At 41.6% G+C, this 17,267-nt stretch overlaps 1 protein-coding gene across 1 annotated transcript in view; it reads left to right on the top strand.

Annotated features, from left to right (window-relative positions):
- The window catches only part of LOC126198670 (zinc finger matrin-type protein 2), a 43,003-nt gene that overhangs the window by 19,922 nt on the left and 5,814 nt on the right, over positions 1-17,267 (top strand). The window contains exon 4 of the mRNA XM_049935159.1: positions 7,818-7,963. Coding sequence (XP_049791116.1) covers positions 7,818-7,963 — 146 coding nt within the window. The remainder of the gene's footprint in view (positions 1-7,817; positions 7,964-17,267) is intronic.

Below are 17,267 nucleotides of genomic sequence, written 5' to 3' on the forward strand. Positions count from 1 at the left end.
AAATAGTTCCAGCCTGTTAGGTGACATTTTCAGGAGACTGGTCCCAAAATATGGTCGCTAATTATCTCGGCCCACACATTCTGGCTGCACCAATGATTTGCTGTCACCATATCATGGAGGTTCTGCATACTATCCCACAGATGACCAATATGAAAGTAGAAGATACCACTCCGCAATGTGGAAAGTCTGTCACTAGTAAGTCCTGCACATGCTGTAAGTGTTATGGAGTATGTTCCACACAATCGTTTGGCATACCCTGTACTGGCGGGCCAACTGCCTGGTACTGACACGGTGGTTGGCATCCACAGTGCTAATCACATTTTCCTCCAAGTCTCATGTCCGAACATTTCAGGTACATACATCATAAATTCTTGCTTCCTGAAACGACTCTGTCTCAAACAAACTGTAGAACACTGTTGCAAACATTAAATTCTGTGCTTGTTGTCGTTTCCCATTGTCATTTGCCTTTCTGTAAGTAAACACCATGTCAGCAAGCTCTCGATTTGAATTCAGAATCATTGTGTACAACACTGTATCACATCCACTTCAAGGTGAGTCAGCTAGAAAAGTGAATCAGACACAACATTCCCAATGACTATTGTAGAAGAGGGCACTACGGCATGACATACGAGAAACAGTACCATCCTCTAGAAGGACTGTGGCTGCATGGTACATTGTACAGTCTCTGTAACAGAGTATGATTGAATAAGTTGTCCCTAGCATTGAAACCATGCATTTGTGGACATAGCTCATTAGACCTTTTTTGCCCCATATCCTCACATCACTCAATCCCTATAGTTTCTACAAGGTGGAAAAAATCATCCTGTGTAGCTGTATTCACAGATGCGCCCAAACAGAGGGACTCCATTGGTTGCTCTGTTGTTTCCATGGTCATGTTGTCAAGACCCAGTTGCCTCAAGAATTCACTGTGTTCTGTGCAGAATTGTGTATAGTCTTGAGGGCACTGTAGCAGATCAGTTGTGTTGCATTCCTCATTTGTTCAGGCTCCCAAAGTGTCCTTAACTCTTTACAATACTTGTACCCAGCAGATGTAGTAGTATAAAATATCCAGGACACTCTTCAGTGCCTTCATAGGCTAAGGAAGGAGGTGTGCTGCTGGGCACCAGAGAACATGAGTATTAAGGGATACAAAATGGCAGGTGTAGGAGCCAAGAATCAAATAATCTCATGTGCCATCCACATACAAGCTGTCTCATCATTGTTGAAATACAGAGGTCATGCATAGAAGAAAAGAAGTGTGGCTGGAAGAGAGAGACAGTAAATTGCATCTAGTAAAGTCAACAGCTTGGTCATAGCATACTTCCTTCCAGCCACGCATATGAGCACAGGGAACTCTCCTATGTCACATGACTTCTTGCTTCGGTGGGAGGACACTCCACTGTGTGGTTCTTGTGGTGTACGCATCCCAGTGCGCCACATTTTAGATTGTGTCTTATATTCAGACAAGAGCGCAGCAGCTGATTCACCGACAGGTTTGCCCTCTATTTTAACTAATACTCAAACGAATGTGGTGAGACATTCAGGGTTTTGTGAAATGTCCATATTGTTCCCTAAGATTTTACGGAGAAGTTTTTAATGTGTTATCAGGGCACCTAGCTAATCCATGTTTTTTTATAAGTCTCCAGCCAGTCATATACGCCTATGTAATTATTTTCAGATTTGTAGAGAGGGAGTACATTATGTAAGACTTACTTTTACTTGTTTTATAACATTTTAGACATTTTAACTATATTTGTTTTCTAATAATTTAAGGACACTGATAATGTTGCTGTTGAATGCCCATAAAACACACACACACACACACACACAAAATGCTGTAAGACATGTTAAAATGAGCCTTGAAAAGGCACTGGTTACTGCTGATATTGAACACAGTTTGGTGATGTCAGTTGAGAATATCCACAAGTTGAGCTATACTAGGCATGGGCTATGCTCGAGTAGGAATGGAATGAGATGATTGGTGAAGCTAACAAGTTACAGTGTAGTAGGGAAATCTGTGCTCACTCAAGACCAAATTCCAGTGATAATGTGTAGAAGGGCTAGACATTTTTAGGGTGAAGTCATGTAGGAAGTATACCTGCTTGAAGAATATCCTTGTAAAACTGAAAGTTGATTGAATAAATGAAGGTTTAGTAAGCATATTTCATCAAAATAATTGGAGAAGTACAGATAAAGTAGATGAATTGCTAAAATATATTGACACTGACATTATTTGAGAGTAAATTACATAGCAAATTACACAGCTAAGAAATACGAATGCTTCCTTTGGACAGGTACACCTTATGTGATTTCTATGCAAGGAGTTTGTTCCAGAAGGGAAGAGTGCCATTTATGCCAAGTGTAATGTTTCATTCAAAATAATTAAGACCGAAATTTGAAGGTTGTGCAGGAGAAGTGGGCTCTCAACTCTTTTTTGAGTATGTGTTTTGCTAACACAGGGCCCCCAGTCTTTGCACCACTACTTCCCTTTCTATGCTCCAAGCTTCTGTTTTCACTACTCCTTTCCCCTCTTTGTTTCCACTGAATGGTCTTCCTGGTGCAGACCCCTTGGTGGTCCCTAGATGACACAGGGATCACACTGTTGGTGCCTGAGCTGAAACATCCCCATTTGTGCCAAGGAGTATGTGCCCATTGTGGATGGGGCACAGGGACTCTTGAGCAATGGATTATTGGGCAGGTAACCATTGCTGAGATTGGATGGCACCTATGGGGGAGCCTCCATTCACAGTAGGTGAACACGTGGGCGGATGACTAGCATATGAAGTGAGCCTCCATTCACAGTAGGTGAACGCCTTGGCGGATGACTAGCATATGAAGTGGATGAAGCTCTCTCCCACTGGTGATTGTACAGTCCCAGCAGTCTCTTCAGAAGGAAAGAACTCATTCTGCACAGAGAGATACAACCCCAAAATTGTTCCTTCCCCACTAAGCCATGGGAGGAATGTATGGCTAAGTGACAAGCAGAAGAATATTGCCCCCGATTCTTTTTTGAGCACTAAGCTTTTATTCTGTGTAGAGAATATAGAGGACAAGTTCGGGGAAGTTGCAGGTACATCCAAAATAAAGAGTGGGTCACTTTTGTTTAAAACAGCATCCTCTGTTCTCATGGGTGTTGCATGCTTGTGACGAGTTGGGTGACATTCTGGTGCCTATAACTCCCTACAATAGTCTAGACATGATTAAAGGCATCATTTCCCATCATGACCATCTCTTGCAGACTGACAAACTACACACCAACTTGGAGGGATGGGGTATACATTTCATGTCTTGTCCCCATAAGAGGCCAAAGGATAATAAGGTTGCTACCGGGGCCTTCGTCTTGGCCTTTTAGGGCGATTAATTCATTGTCTGAAAAAGTCAAGATGATGGTATACTGATGTGAAATGAAACTGTATGTGTAGTCCCTCCACCCCGCCTCCAATTCGGTGCTTTAAAAGTATGAAATGTGTCCAGATGTCCTCGCATTGTGGTGCCAGCCCAGCCTATAGGGATTATGGGTGAATATTGCACATAAATGTTCCTGTGAGGATTGTTCCTGGTTAGATACATTTAGGATGGAGGGACTGATGACCTAGCAGTTTGGTCACTTTAACTCCAACAACCAACCAACCATTAAAAAGATGTGCAGACACATATGCATTAGTAATAAGCAACCAAACTGGATAACTACTGGCATTAGAGTATCATGCAGGAGGACAGCCAGAGCTTGGTAGCAGACTTTCGCTACTGACAACTGCAAAGTGCTGAAGAACGCCATTAGATGGGCTAAAACAATGTATTTTATCAACAAAATAGAAAGCTCTTAGAAAAAGTTAAAACTTTTAAGGTCAGTTGTGAAAGAGGCAGAATGTGGTGCTCGACATATTATGCCAATCTTGTGTGTTAAGGAAACCTGATGATCCACTAGAATTGTACAGAATATTTAGTAATTTCTTCCTGTCAGTAATTGGCAAGTTAAATCAAAATTTTATGGGTGTGGGTAAATATGTAGAACACTTGAAAGTTAGTGTTAAAAGGCAACTATTTCACATGCAGCTACAGAACAGAACCAAAGATGAAATTAAAACAATTATTACATTAGAGTTAAGACTCCTGTGAGAATGATGAAATTCCAATTTCGGTTATGAAGATAAGTGCACCAATATAAGTTCTGTGATCAGTCAGCTGTGTAGTGTGTCATTCAGGTGTGGTCAATTTCCTGGCAGATTGAAATACTTGTTAGTGAAGTCTCTTTCAGAAATGGGGGAAAGATATCGTGTGGACAATTACTGGCCAATTTCTTTGTTACCATAGATCTCAAATTTTTTTGAAAAAGCAGTGTACAGAAGAGTAGTCCATCTGAGTACACAAAATGTTCTGTCTGACTCAGACTTCAGGAAAGGGGTATCCACAGAAAATGCAAATTATTCTTTTGTGTGCGAGGCACTATCTAGGCTAAATGATAGGCTGAGCTCAGTGGGTATTTTCTTTGATTTGACAAAATCATTCTTCTGTGTAGGTTCGAACATTGTTAGAGGTTAAAGAAAAAGCTCATACGTGGAAAGTAGAAAGCAAAAAAGTTGTCCTCCAGTGTCAGAAAACAAGGATGATTTTTCATGATGAATAAATCCTTCTAGTTATACTTGACAGATGCTTTATTTGAATAAAATCATACACATTACCTGGGTTTCAGGATGTAAATTCCTGTCTTCAGGCACTACAAAAACAAGGAAAACTGAAGGGAGGGGGGTAGTAGGAGGGTGTGGACGTGTCGTTAGCTGTTATTTCTTTGATGGTCCCTCCTGCCGTCTATATTAGTTCCAGTGGCAGCCACTAGGGTCTCATTGCATTTTTTGTGGCAGTCTGTTGACTGGTCTTGCTGGGCTTCCACAATATGTAACAGGGCGGGTACTTAATATGGTAAGCAACTTTTCAGGTTCACAAATTGGCATTCTATGGCCTTTATGCCTTCATTTTAATTTTTTAACCCTATGGCACATGTCTATTCATTCATAGTTGGTTCATGGATACATTAGGCTGGAAATGTGTGCTTATCTGCTGCTACATTCATGTTTTTTTGTAAGGCCGTGTTTACCTGGTGTGGTATTGGTTGACTCAGAAACTGTTTTCGTACCTCACCCACATGGGACGTAGCACGCTACTTGATAAATTCGCTGGATTTTTTTACGTGACTGGTATGACTCTCTTGTATGCAACAATCAAGGTACAACCTGATGTTCACATTTGAATGGGCCCTTTAAATGTTAATTAATTTTATGAAGACTCTCTCTTAGTTTTCCTCTTTTTTTTTTTGGTATCGCCTGGAAATGGGAGTTACATACCGAAACCCAGGTCATTTGTGTGATTTTATACAAACCAAGGATCTGTTAAATACAACTAGGGTGGATTTATTCACCATGAAAAGTTATAGTAACAGTGGGGACAAATGGCTCAATTAATAATAATAATAATAATAATTTTTTTTAATTGCAAATGAAGTAGAACATAATATAAGTGTTACAGCTAATATGGTAATCAGTAGCATCAGCACATTGCTTTCAGAGATCAGATTACACAACTACAATCCATGCAGTTTCTAATACAGAACTCTTAAAGTGGAATGTTATTGTCCCAAGCTGGTCAAGCAGTCAGTGAGATCGACAATTTTAACTTCTTAGGACTGTGGGTATATGGAAGACTTCCTTGGAAGTATCACTTTCAAAACCTAGTGCAGAGATTGAATCTGCTATCATCAATATAAGAATGATCTTCACTGTCTCCAAAATTGAAACATGAAGGCTCATTTACTTTGCTTCCTTTCAATCTGTCGTCTTGTATAGTACTACTTTTTGGGGCAACTCTGTGCAATCACCAAGAATATTCTTAGCTCAGAAAAGGGTGGACAGGCTGATCTGTAGTGCCAGTTTGCAAACTTCGTGTAGCCCATTGTTCAGGTGTCTTGGATTCTAATTCTGCCACCCCTGTACACACATTCTACGATGGGATTTGTTGTTGATAATACTGAATCATTCAGAAGAAACTGTAACATTCCTTCAGTGAATACTAGACTTTTATAACAGTACCTTCAACATTGTTCAGCAAGGTCTGCACTGTTCAGCACATTTCATTTTCAATAGGGCTTCCAGCAGAACTGAAAAAATAGTGAAGAATTCTAAGTATTGAAATCTAGGTCGTCAAGGTTTTCTTGTGGCACACACCTGTTCTGTACAAGAGTTCCCAAGCAGTGTTCTGTAAACTGTGTTCTAATACATTCTATGACCAAGTAGCTGTGGCTTGCATGGAAACTGGTAAATAAATAAATTGATGGCACATAAGGCTATAGAAGATCTGGGTGCCTTTCTCTCATAGAGTTACGTATGGTATGCACCTGTTTTGCTTGATTTCTGGTGCCTACAAGTCATCTATACTTGTTTGAAAGTGCATTATATGTGATTTTGTAAAATTAACAGTTACGTTGTTTGCTGTGATCCATATGCAAGCAAGATTATTCCACAATTATCGTAACTGTGGCAGGTGTGGATGTCCTTAGGCCTTTATCTCTATACTTTTATCATTCACAAACATTTCAGTTTTTGAAGAGTCCTCTAAATTCATTTATGTTAGTCAAGAACAGAAGTGGGGCAAGAGCCCAACATTGCAGGACACTACATTTGATGTTTCCCCATTATGAATTTAGTCTTATTGTTGTGGTATCCCGATTATCATCTGTTTGCATCACAGGGACATGGTCTCGCTGAACAATGCTTCAGTTCAAATGAAAATGTACGAAAATGACTTGCTGACTGGCTCACTTCAAAAGAAGAACTGTTCTTTTAGCGTGGCATTCATAGCCTGCCGGGGAGGTGGGAGAAATGTATAAATAGCAATGGAGATAATTTTGAATAAAATATTGTTTATCTGTCACAAACAGCAACATGTTGTCATCTTAATAGCCATGAAAATCATGTCACCGATCACACACAACAGTGTCTGGTAGGCAGTGGAACCATGTTTCCATTTGGGCTTAACAGATAGACCATATAATATGCTCCTGTCTCTCATTGAGTAACGATCCAGTCAACTAGATTTGAAAATGAGTGTGTTGTTGGATTCCAAGAAGGTGGCAGAGCATATAACTCCATCATCTTTCATTGAGGCCGTCCACATGGGCCTTCCCAGTTCACTTTGTGATCACTGATTATTGACTTTCAGGCTCTTGGAATACCACACAGGTAACGGATTGCAGGAGATGGCATGGACGTTGAGAGATTGTATACACCCCGTGCTCCATCTCTAATAACTGTGACACCAAGAGTAGCTACATTAAGCTGTAAGTTTTCTTCCAAAGGAAAGCTAAGAAAACCTCATATTGAGATGGAAACTGAATGGAAGGCCAAAAACTGTTAGAAATGTTATCTTACAGAGTGGTGAGGCACCAATCAGCAAACTGAAATAACCCATTAACTTGAGACAGCACATCACATTCGAAGGACATTGTGTGTGTGTGTGTGTGTGTGTGTGTGTGTGTGTGTGTGTGTGTGTCAGTCACTTGAAAAAAGTGTTTTCTTTTTCTAATTTTCAGATCTTCATGTTGTCTGTGTACATATTTTTTTAAATTTTTCCTCTTTTATTGTTATGAAAGTATTAATTTGCAATGACAAAACTGTATCTTAGGTGCTGTCTGGCAGAATGATTTATATACACATGAAACTTAGGTTTATTTTTGTAGAAATTTGTACTGTAACATTTCTTTGAACAATTTAATGATTGGTACACACTTAGAATAATTTATTGCTCATGTCTCATTTTCTCTTTAGATCAAAGAAATTTGGGAATGACTATGAGAGTTGAAAGATCTTCTTTGGATCAGGTGAAAAAACGTTTTGAACTTAATAAGCGAAAACTGGAAGAGAAGAAAAAGGACTATGATATTGAACAGAAAATGAAAGAACTCCGAGAAGAGGTACGTAATTATTCTATTTTTGTAGAAACTGTAAACCTAATGACACAGAAGTATAAAAAAACTATAATCCAAAATAACACAAATTTAAGCTCGTAAAATTAGTATATTCTATATAATCCCCTTGGCAAATTACTTCAAAATAACATGGTTAGAGTTACCTCCCTTGTACCATACATCATTGTCGTACAATGACAACTTGAACCAAAAAAAGTGTGAGTACTTATACACCAGTGTGCAAGCTTTAAATTTGCTATTTATATTGCGCTATCGTGTTTCAGAATTCTTCACTGAAAATTTCTTGAGTTTATTGAAGTGGGTTCTTATGGGTCAGAGTGTGTTTTTCTTCTAGATTCTCTTGATTCAGATCGATTGTCAATTCTATTGCCCTTTTCCAGAAATCAAACTATTGGCCTGACAGAGGCCATTCTCTCCTAGTATTAGTCAGTACAGCTAATATTAATTAATAACAACAGTGCCTTATTTAACATTAACAAGGATAGATTGCCACTCACCATACAGAGGAGGCTTTGAGTTGCAGACACAATGAAAATGATGGTTAAACATTTAAGCTTTCAGGCAAATTATCCTTCTTTTGGACTCTTTCTTCCTCCATCTCTGCTTCTCTCCTCCACGTCCCCCACTGTCCCAGCACAGTCACCTGACTCGGCACCTAACAGTCCATCCTATCCCCGCCACATATCTGTATGCCGCAACAGGCAGCACAGTATCTTCCTCTACCCCTACGTTGATTCGGGAGGACGACGGTTCAATCCCGCGTCCGGCCATCCTGATTTAGGTTTTCCGTGATTTCCCTAAATCGCTCCAGGCAAATGCCGGGATGGTTCCTTTCAAAGGGCACGGCCGACTTCCTTCCCTAATCCGATGAGACCGATGACCTCGCTGTCTGGTCTCCTTCCCCAAACCAACCAACCAACCAACCAACCCCTACGTTGCTATCCCTCCCCCTCCCTACCCCATGTTGCCTCCATACTCTACTACCCACCCCTGCAGAATGCTGCTCAATTTAGAAATGTTATGTATATGAGCTATACATTGCTGTGTTTCATCTGTCTGAAGTATTCCTTTTGGGCTTGGTGCTGTGCTGAGTTTGTTTGAGCTGTGCCTGACATCACCCAAAGGTGCAGCAAAGAAATGTCTGCACTGTACGCTGCTTCAAGGAATAACAATGCCCCAATGTCTGATGGACAAGAATGGCAACACCATTAAGACTTCTGTGTGTCTTCTTGTTAAAAGCTTGACTGTAAAATGCTGTGAGACTGAAGCACTGCATAAAGAGTGGAAATTAAGTAGTGTTTTATCCACAAGTTGTTGAGTTGCTGCTTCATTAGAGCTACTAATCATTACCGTAACAAGTAACAAAGGAGAATCCAGGAGTCTGTTAACTTTTACTGCAACAAAAGAAATTGACAGATGGAGACTCTTTAAGAGATTATAATGAGATGAGAGGTATGATACTATCAGAGTAATTTGACAGAGCACTAAAAGATCTAAATTGAAACAAGGTCCCTGGTTGTGATGACACTCCATCAGGTCTACTGATATCCTTGGAGGGCAAGTCATGACTAAACTACTCCACCTCATGTTCAAGATATATGAAAAAAGGGAAATATTCTCAGGCTTCAAGAAAATATAATAATTCAAATTTCAAAGAGAGCAGGTGCTGACAGATATAAATATTATACCAAACTGTCAGTTTAATAAGTCATGGTTGCAAAATGCTAACACGAATTCTTCACAAAATAATGGACGGAATGGTAGAATCCGACCCCAGGAAAGATCAGTTTGGATTCCGGAGAAATGTAGGAACACACAAGGCAATACTGACCCTACAACTTCTCTTAGAAAGTAGGAAAGGCAAACCTGTGATTGTAGCTTTTGTAGACAGTGATGACTTGAATAACTCTTTGAAATTCTGAAGATAGGTGGGGGCGAAGGCTATTTACAACCTGTATAGAAAACAGACAGCAGTTGTGAGAGTCGAGGGAAATGAAACAGAAGCAGGGTTGAGAAGGGAGTGAGACAGGGCTGTAGTCTACCCCCGATGTTATTCAATCTGTATACTGAGCAAACAGTTAAGAAAACAAAAAACAGAAAAATATGAAGAGAAGAAATTGAAGTCAGAAGGGGAGGGGGTTGCTGATGACAACGTAATTCTGTCTGAGACAGCAAAGGATTTGGAAGAGCAGTTCAGTCAACTGACTGTGTCTTGAAATGAGGATAAAAGATGGACATCAACAAAAGTGAAACAAGAATAATGGAATGTAGTTAAATTAAATCAAGTGATGTTGAGGGAATTAGACTAGTAAACAAAACACTAAGAGTAGTGGTGAGTTTTGCTTTGCTTTTTGGACAGCAAAATAACTGATGATGGTCAAAGTGCAGCCGATATAAAAAGTTGTAAACTGGCAGTGGTAAGAAAAGTGCTTCTGAAGAAGAGAAATTCTTTAATATTGAATATAGATTTCTGAAGGTATTTGTCTAGAGTGTAGCCTTGTATGGAAGTGAAACATGGATGATATAAATTTCAGACAAACAGAAAGTAGAAGCTTTTGAAATGCAGTGCTACAGAAGAGGTGAAGATTAGATGGGTAGATTATGTAACTAATAAGGAGGTACTGAATCAAACTGGGCAGAAAAGAAATTTGTAGCTTAATTTGACTAAAAGAAGGGATTTTTTGAAAGAACACCATCTGAGTCTTCGAGTGATTGCATGTAAGTTGCAGTAGTTATTTAGAGGTGAAGAATCTTGGAAAGGATAGAGTAGCATGGAGAGCTGCATTAAACCAGTCTTCAGACTGAAGACCACCACCACCACCACCACCACAACAACAACAACAACAACAAGCAGAACTGTTAGTATATGATGTGGCTGCATTCACAGATGTCTCTGCATCTCGTGAGGTAGAAAGTACTACACCCAAACATCATCCCCGTACAACCTGGACATTTGTGTGCACCTTATTTGCAGTGAAAAAATGTCTCCCAATATAATGATGGACTTTGTGAGGACCTTGCAGGCTAGTATTACCCTACCAGCCATATTGAGAAACAGATTTTCCATACCTTATCTCCACCATTACCCCACACTCATTACACAACTTTCCAAAGTGGTATTCTGTCATGTAGCAAATCTTCACAATATCCTTTTTAGTCTGTGCCATATCTTCTTCCAAACTTTGTGGAGTAGTGTAGTGGTAAGACACTAAACTCCCCATCCAGCTATAGAGATCTGTGTTTTCTATGGTTTCTGTTAATCACATGCTAGGATAGTTTCTTTGAAAATGACACAGCTGACTTCCTTTCTCAATCATCCCCTACCTGTTTGATCTCCATCTCTAATGAAGTCGTCATTAAGAGGATATTAAACCCTAATCTTCCTTCCTTCTTCTGCTCCCAACCCTTGCCCCATGGATCTTATCCTTGTTGAGATCAAATAAGGTTTCTCTTGTCAACTTCACACCACCTAATTTCAAAAAAATGGTTCAAATGGCTCTGAGCACTATGGGACTTAACTGCTGAGGTCATCAGTCCCCTAGAACTATGAACTACTAAACCTAACTAACCTAAGGACATCACACACATCCATGCCCGAGGCAGGATTCGAACCTGCGACCATAGCGGTCGAACAGTTCCAGACTGAAGCGCCTAGAACCGCCTGACAACACCGGCCGGCCCTAATTTCAACTCTGACTTAAAATGTCCCATCCTGTCAAATGTGGGCTACCTGTATAAGCAGCAGTATTGTATGATAACTTCACTTCAACCATTGTACAGCATTCTGTGTATGTATGACTATGAATGAACAAACTATCGACCAAGTTGAATGTCTTTTGCCCAGCTGTGGTTCAGTTGTGAAGCATGGAATGTAATGTAAGATAATTGACCTCAGCTGCTTCACTCCTCAAACCATCTGAATCCCTGTCCACACTACCAACACCAGCTTCTTTGAATTGCAGTGGTGGTAACTTTCCCCGGCAGACATCCTCCAGTTATGCAACTCTTTCACTTCAATTGCTGCCAGTCTTTGTCTCCTACCTGCCTCCACCCCCTTGCCACCATTCATGATTCCAGTCAGTTTCACTGTTCTGTCTCCCTACCAGCCTCACATACTGTTGCTTCTCTACTTCATCCCTCTTTTTCTCCTTTGCTGAATCCTCCACATTCCCCTGTCCTGTCCCTTGAAGACTGTACACATGTGGCAGTTTGCTCCTTAACATCATCTGTTTTGTTTAGTTATCCATATTTATATACCTATTACATTGCTATCTGTAAAAAAAATTGAGTGGTTGTAAGTGGGACAAAATTAGAGATTTTTAAAACAATATGATTTTTGTATTTCAAACAATGAAAACTCCAGGATGGAATGTAACAATATTGTGAAATGGAAAGTTGCTACTCACCATATAGCGGAGATACTGAGTCACAGATAGGCACAACAAAAACACTGCCACAAATAATACCTTTCAGACAGTAAGGCCTTCTTCAGAATTAGATGGTAAACACACACACACATACACACTCATGGCCCCAGAACACCACCTCATTTTACACTAGCAGCCCTAGTGCCCATGGCCTTACCGCTACTGAACACCCTTTCTCAACACCTGACCGATTCCAAACCAACTACCTCGTTCCTAGTCGCCATGACTAATTATATCCTCACCCAAAATTACTTCTCCTTTGAAGGCATTACCAACAAACAAGTTCGTGGTATGGCTATGGGCACCCGCATAGCACCATCCTATGCCAACCTATTCATGGGCCATCTAGAGAAATCCTTCCTAAACATCCAGAATCCTAAACCCCTCACCTGGTTCTGATTCATTGATTACATCTTTGCAATCTGGATTGAGGATGAGGACATCCTATCCAACCACCTCAACAACTTCTCCTCCATTTGCTTCACCTGGTCCTACTCAACCGAACAAGCCACCTCAAAGATGGCTACATCAGTACCTCCATCCATGTAAAACCTACTTACCTCCAACAATACCTTCACTTTGACAGCTGCCACCCTTTCCATACCAAGAAGTCCGTTCCATACACTCTAGCCACCCAATATCACTGCATCTGCAGTAATGAGCGGCCCCTCTCGAAATATACTGAGGGTCTAACTGAAGCCTTCACAAATCATAATTATCCTCCCAACCTTGGAAAAAAAAAAAAAAAAAAAAAAAAAAAAAAAATCTCCCGTTGCTTAAGTGGGTATTACACTACGAACCACCGTGAACGGTACTGGTCTAGCACGAGAGCCATCTAGCAGTAGAACAGGTGAAACTACAAAAATTAGCAGACATATTATCCACGTACCAGAATAGAGCGCAGTTCTAAACTGCCATCAGTCCGCACATGTGCACTACGCATTGATAACTCGTGCATGCGCAGAAGGGGCTACCGCAGCGCTTTCTGCTTGTCATTTGCTAATTGTTAAGTGGCTAGTGGCTAATTTCAGATTTTCATATTGGGTATTTTTCCACATTTTTTTTCAGCGATTAGGTTTAATAAACACAGTCCCCCCACCCGTAGATTCTTTCACACTAGCTGTTTGTGAAAGCATTTTTCTATTGATTGCTTCGTATTCTCAAAATGAAACGGTGCAAAGAGTCATTAAGTGTCATAATTCAGGCATATAGAGAGGAAAGGATGTATGACCCGAACTTGTATCATAATAAGGTACATCAGCAGTCGTCTCTTTCTGAGTAATATGTGTATATTACACGGTAATTTTTTCGATTTGTATTGTAATGCCTTACTTATGAAAGTTCATTTTTGATTTGATTGCATCTGTTGCGTTATTTCAGCATGCCAGAAAAGAGAAACTACCAGTGATACAGGAGAAAGTCACCAGGAAACATAATGTTACAACCAGCCTGCAACATAACAGGGCTTTTACTGGTATTTTATTCGTGATCTGTGCTGATATGATCACAAAATGTATAAACATATGATTTACTTGTTACTTTCGAGAATGTGAGGCAGCCTCCCTATGACAGTGTCGCATTTGTTACTTCCATCTTCTATCATAGATAGCAGCTTCTCAAAACAGGCCATGTCCATCCTCACGAAGTTTCAAAATTCTTGTGGAGCTTCGCCCCTCAGTTCTTTCATAAGCAGTGAATATAATCCCCTTGCTTCGTCCCTTCTTTTTAGCCAGGGTCGAACTCAACAAAATCAGGCTTTTCATTTTCGTTGTCATTCTGCCCTAATGAAGATTTACTCTCACTGCCAGGGCAATAGCTCCAAAAAGAAGTGGGTTCTCCATGTGCAAAATGCTGTATAAATACATATATACCTTTGTAACTAAGTGTTATAATATAAAACTATTGAATCTGTAATTCAAAACAGTAGTAACCTACATAAGAGAATAACAATTACTTAATGAATAATGATAAAAAACAATTTCTTATTAAATAGGAACCTCACATAAATAATCTGTACGAATGACATTCCAATATGTCACACAGTCCTCCTTGTGTATCACGCGGTAGAACAATTGACTTTACAAGAGATCAGGCAGTTCTATCTGTGTTTCACTCATTATTACTGTCTACTGCACATGTACGCCAGGTATATCCCATTTGGATGGTGTAATAGGTCTATGTGAACCAGCCTGTAGTTCCAGATACACATGCTTGGGGTGCTGGTGCATAGGGGTACGGTTTAGGTGCATTGTGTAACGGGCTTTATTTTTCGTCTCCCACCACCTCACAAAGTCCCACCATCCAGTAGTGGCTAATGTTGCTGACTCTGGATCATGGGGTTTTGGGTTCCATTCCCGGCTAGGTTGGGGATTTTCTCTGTCCGGGGACTATGTGTTGTCCTCATCATTTCATCATCATCGTCATCATCATCATCATCATCATCACCATCACCATCACCATCACCATTTGTGACAGTAGCTCGATTAGACTTGTAAAAAACTGAACTGTGAAAAACATTGGGACTTTGTACGAGTGCTAATAACTGTGCAGTTGAGTGTCCCCCAAATGAATCATCATCATCATCATCATCATCATCATCATCCACTGTCCAGCCACAGAGGAGCATTCTCCTCATAACTCAGTGCCACCCAGGATGGAGCATCTGAATTACATTCTCTGCCAGGGTTTCGACTACCTCTCGTTGTGCCCTGAAATGTCCTGCCCACTATCCTTCCCACCCCTCTCACAGTTGTCTTCCACCATCCAACAAACCTACACAATGTCCATTCCTACACAGCCCGTGCTCCCAACCTCTTACCTCATCACTCATACCCCTGTCATAGACCTAGACGCAAGACCTGTCCTACTATACATCCTCCCATCACCACCTACTCCAGTCCGCTCACAAACTTATAACCTATCCCATCAAAGGCAGAGCTATCTGTGAAACCAGTCATGTGATCTACAAGCTAAGCTGCAACGACAGTGCTGCATTCTATGTGGGGCATGACAACCAACAAGCTGTCTGTCCTCTTGAATGGCCACCAACAAACTTTGGCCAAGAAAGAAGTGGACCACCCTGCTGCTGAGCTTGCTGCCAAACACGACATCCTTCATTTCAGTGAGTGCTTCACAGCCTGCACCATATGGATCCTTTCCACCATCACCATCTTTTCCAAATTGCATGGGTGGGAACTTTTCGTGCAATATATCCTACATTTCTGTAACCCTCCTGGCCTCCCATCCAGCCCTTCTCTGTTCCCATTCCAACACTACACAGCCCTCATTTGTCCATCACACGCAGCCTTTTACTTCTCTCCTTTTCCACAATCCACCCACCTCTCCGCTCCCTCCGCCTAACCTCTCGAGTGCACATAGCTGCCCTACACTCCACCTCATCCTCCCCCTGTGGGTCCGGAGGTAAGAATAGGCCCGAGGTATTCCTGCCTGTCATAAGAGGCGACTAAAAGGAGTTTCATATGTTTTGGCCTTTATGTGACAGTCCCCCGTAGGGTTTGACCATTCTTCAAAATTTTCCCGAAGAGCAAGCCAATTGGGGAAGGGCACCTTACATGGTGCATTGTGTCCATCGTGCACTGAGATCTTTAGCCCACTTCCTCGTCGTCGCATTTCAGTCCCACTCATTCTCCATCTCTTGGGTGAGGACACCTTCCTGGGTGCATTTTCCACCATGCACTATGCAGTGTTGCTTTCTGTGTCAACGATGACCATGGACTTCTTTGCACCTGATATCCAGTACGGTAGCCAGTCCGTTATGGTGGGGCCGCCATGTACCCTGTAGGTTGTAGCCCCCGGCAATGGCCATCCTGCCAGGTGACCTTTGCAGCGGCTGGGTGGCGCCCACGGGGAGGGCCCCTGGTTGGAGTAGTTGGCATTAGGGCAGATGACACGCGATGAAGCATGTCCATCATATCTTACTGGTGGTGAAACACCACCAGTCTCTAAGCATTCACAAGCTCAGTTCAACACCCAGAAGTACGACCTCAAATCGTTCCCCTGCCTGGCCACACCATGGGAGGAATGTCAGGCTAAGGATGGCAGCGGATCTTATTCACCCCGGTACCTTGTATGTTTGAGAGCTGATGGGAAATCTTTCATGACGACGAAGCCTCAGTTTTTTGTTGAGCATTTAGAGGACAAGTTTGGGGAGGTGGTTGGATTGTCCAAAATGAGATCTGGGTCAGTTGTGATCAAAACTGCATCCTCTGCCCAGTCACAGACGTTACTTGCTTGTGACAAGCCGGCGTATTTTTCTGTAACCATCACGTCCCATAAGAGCGTAAATATGGTCCAGGGTAACTTATTTCACAGGGACCTTCTTTTGCATTCTGACAATGATCTGCACGCCAATTTAGAGCGGCGAGGTGTCCACTGGGGTCCGAGGGATAATGAGGTTGCCACAGGTGCCTTCATCGTGGCCTTCGATGGTAATACATTGTCCGAGAAGGTCAAGGTGATGGTCTACTGCTGTGATGTAAAGCCCTATATCCCTCCCCCAATGCAGTGCTTTAAGAGCTGGAACTTCAGCCATATGTCTTCCAGCTGTACTTCCAGCGTCACATGTCAAGATTGCAGACGCCCATCACATCCCAACACTCCATTTGCCCCGCCTTTCATCTGTGTCAGTTGCGGAGAGCACCATTCACCTTGCTTGCCAGACTGCAGGATTCTCCAGAAAGGAAGGAAAATCTTGGAGTATAAGACCCTGGACCAACTGACCTACACTGAGGCTAAGAGAAAATTTGAACGCCTGCATCCTGTATGTATGACATCGTCTTATGCCGCCGCTACAACAGTTCTGGCACCATCAGCTCCGCCAACCCCAGTCACCTCTCAGAGCC

Source organism: Schistocerca nitens, chromosome 8, assembly GCF_023898315.1.
Source record: "Schistocerca nitens isolate TAMUIC-IGC-003100 chromosome 8, iqSchNite1.1, whole genome shotgun sequence".
In the NCBI taxonomy this organism is placed as follows: domain Eukaryota; kingdom Metazoa; phylum Arthropoda; class Insecta; order Orthoptera; family Acrididae; genus Schistocerca; species Schistocerca nitens.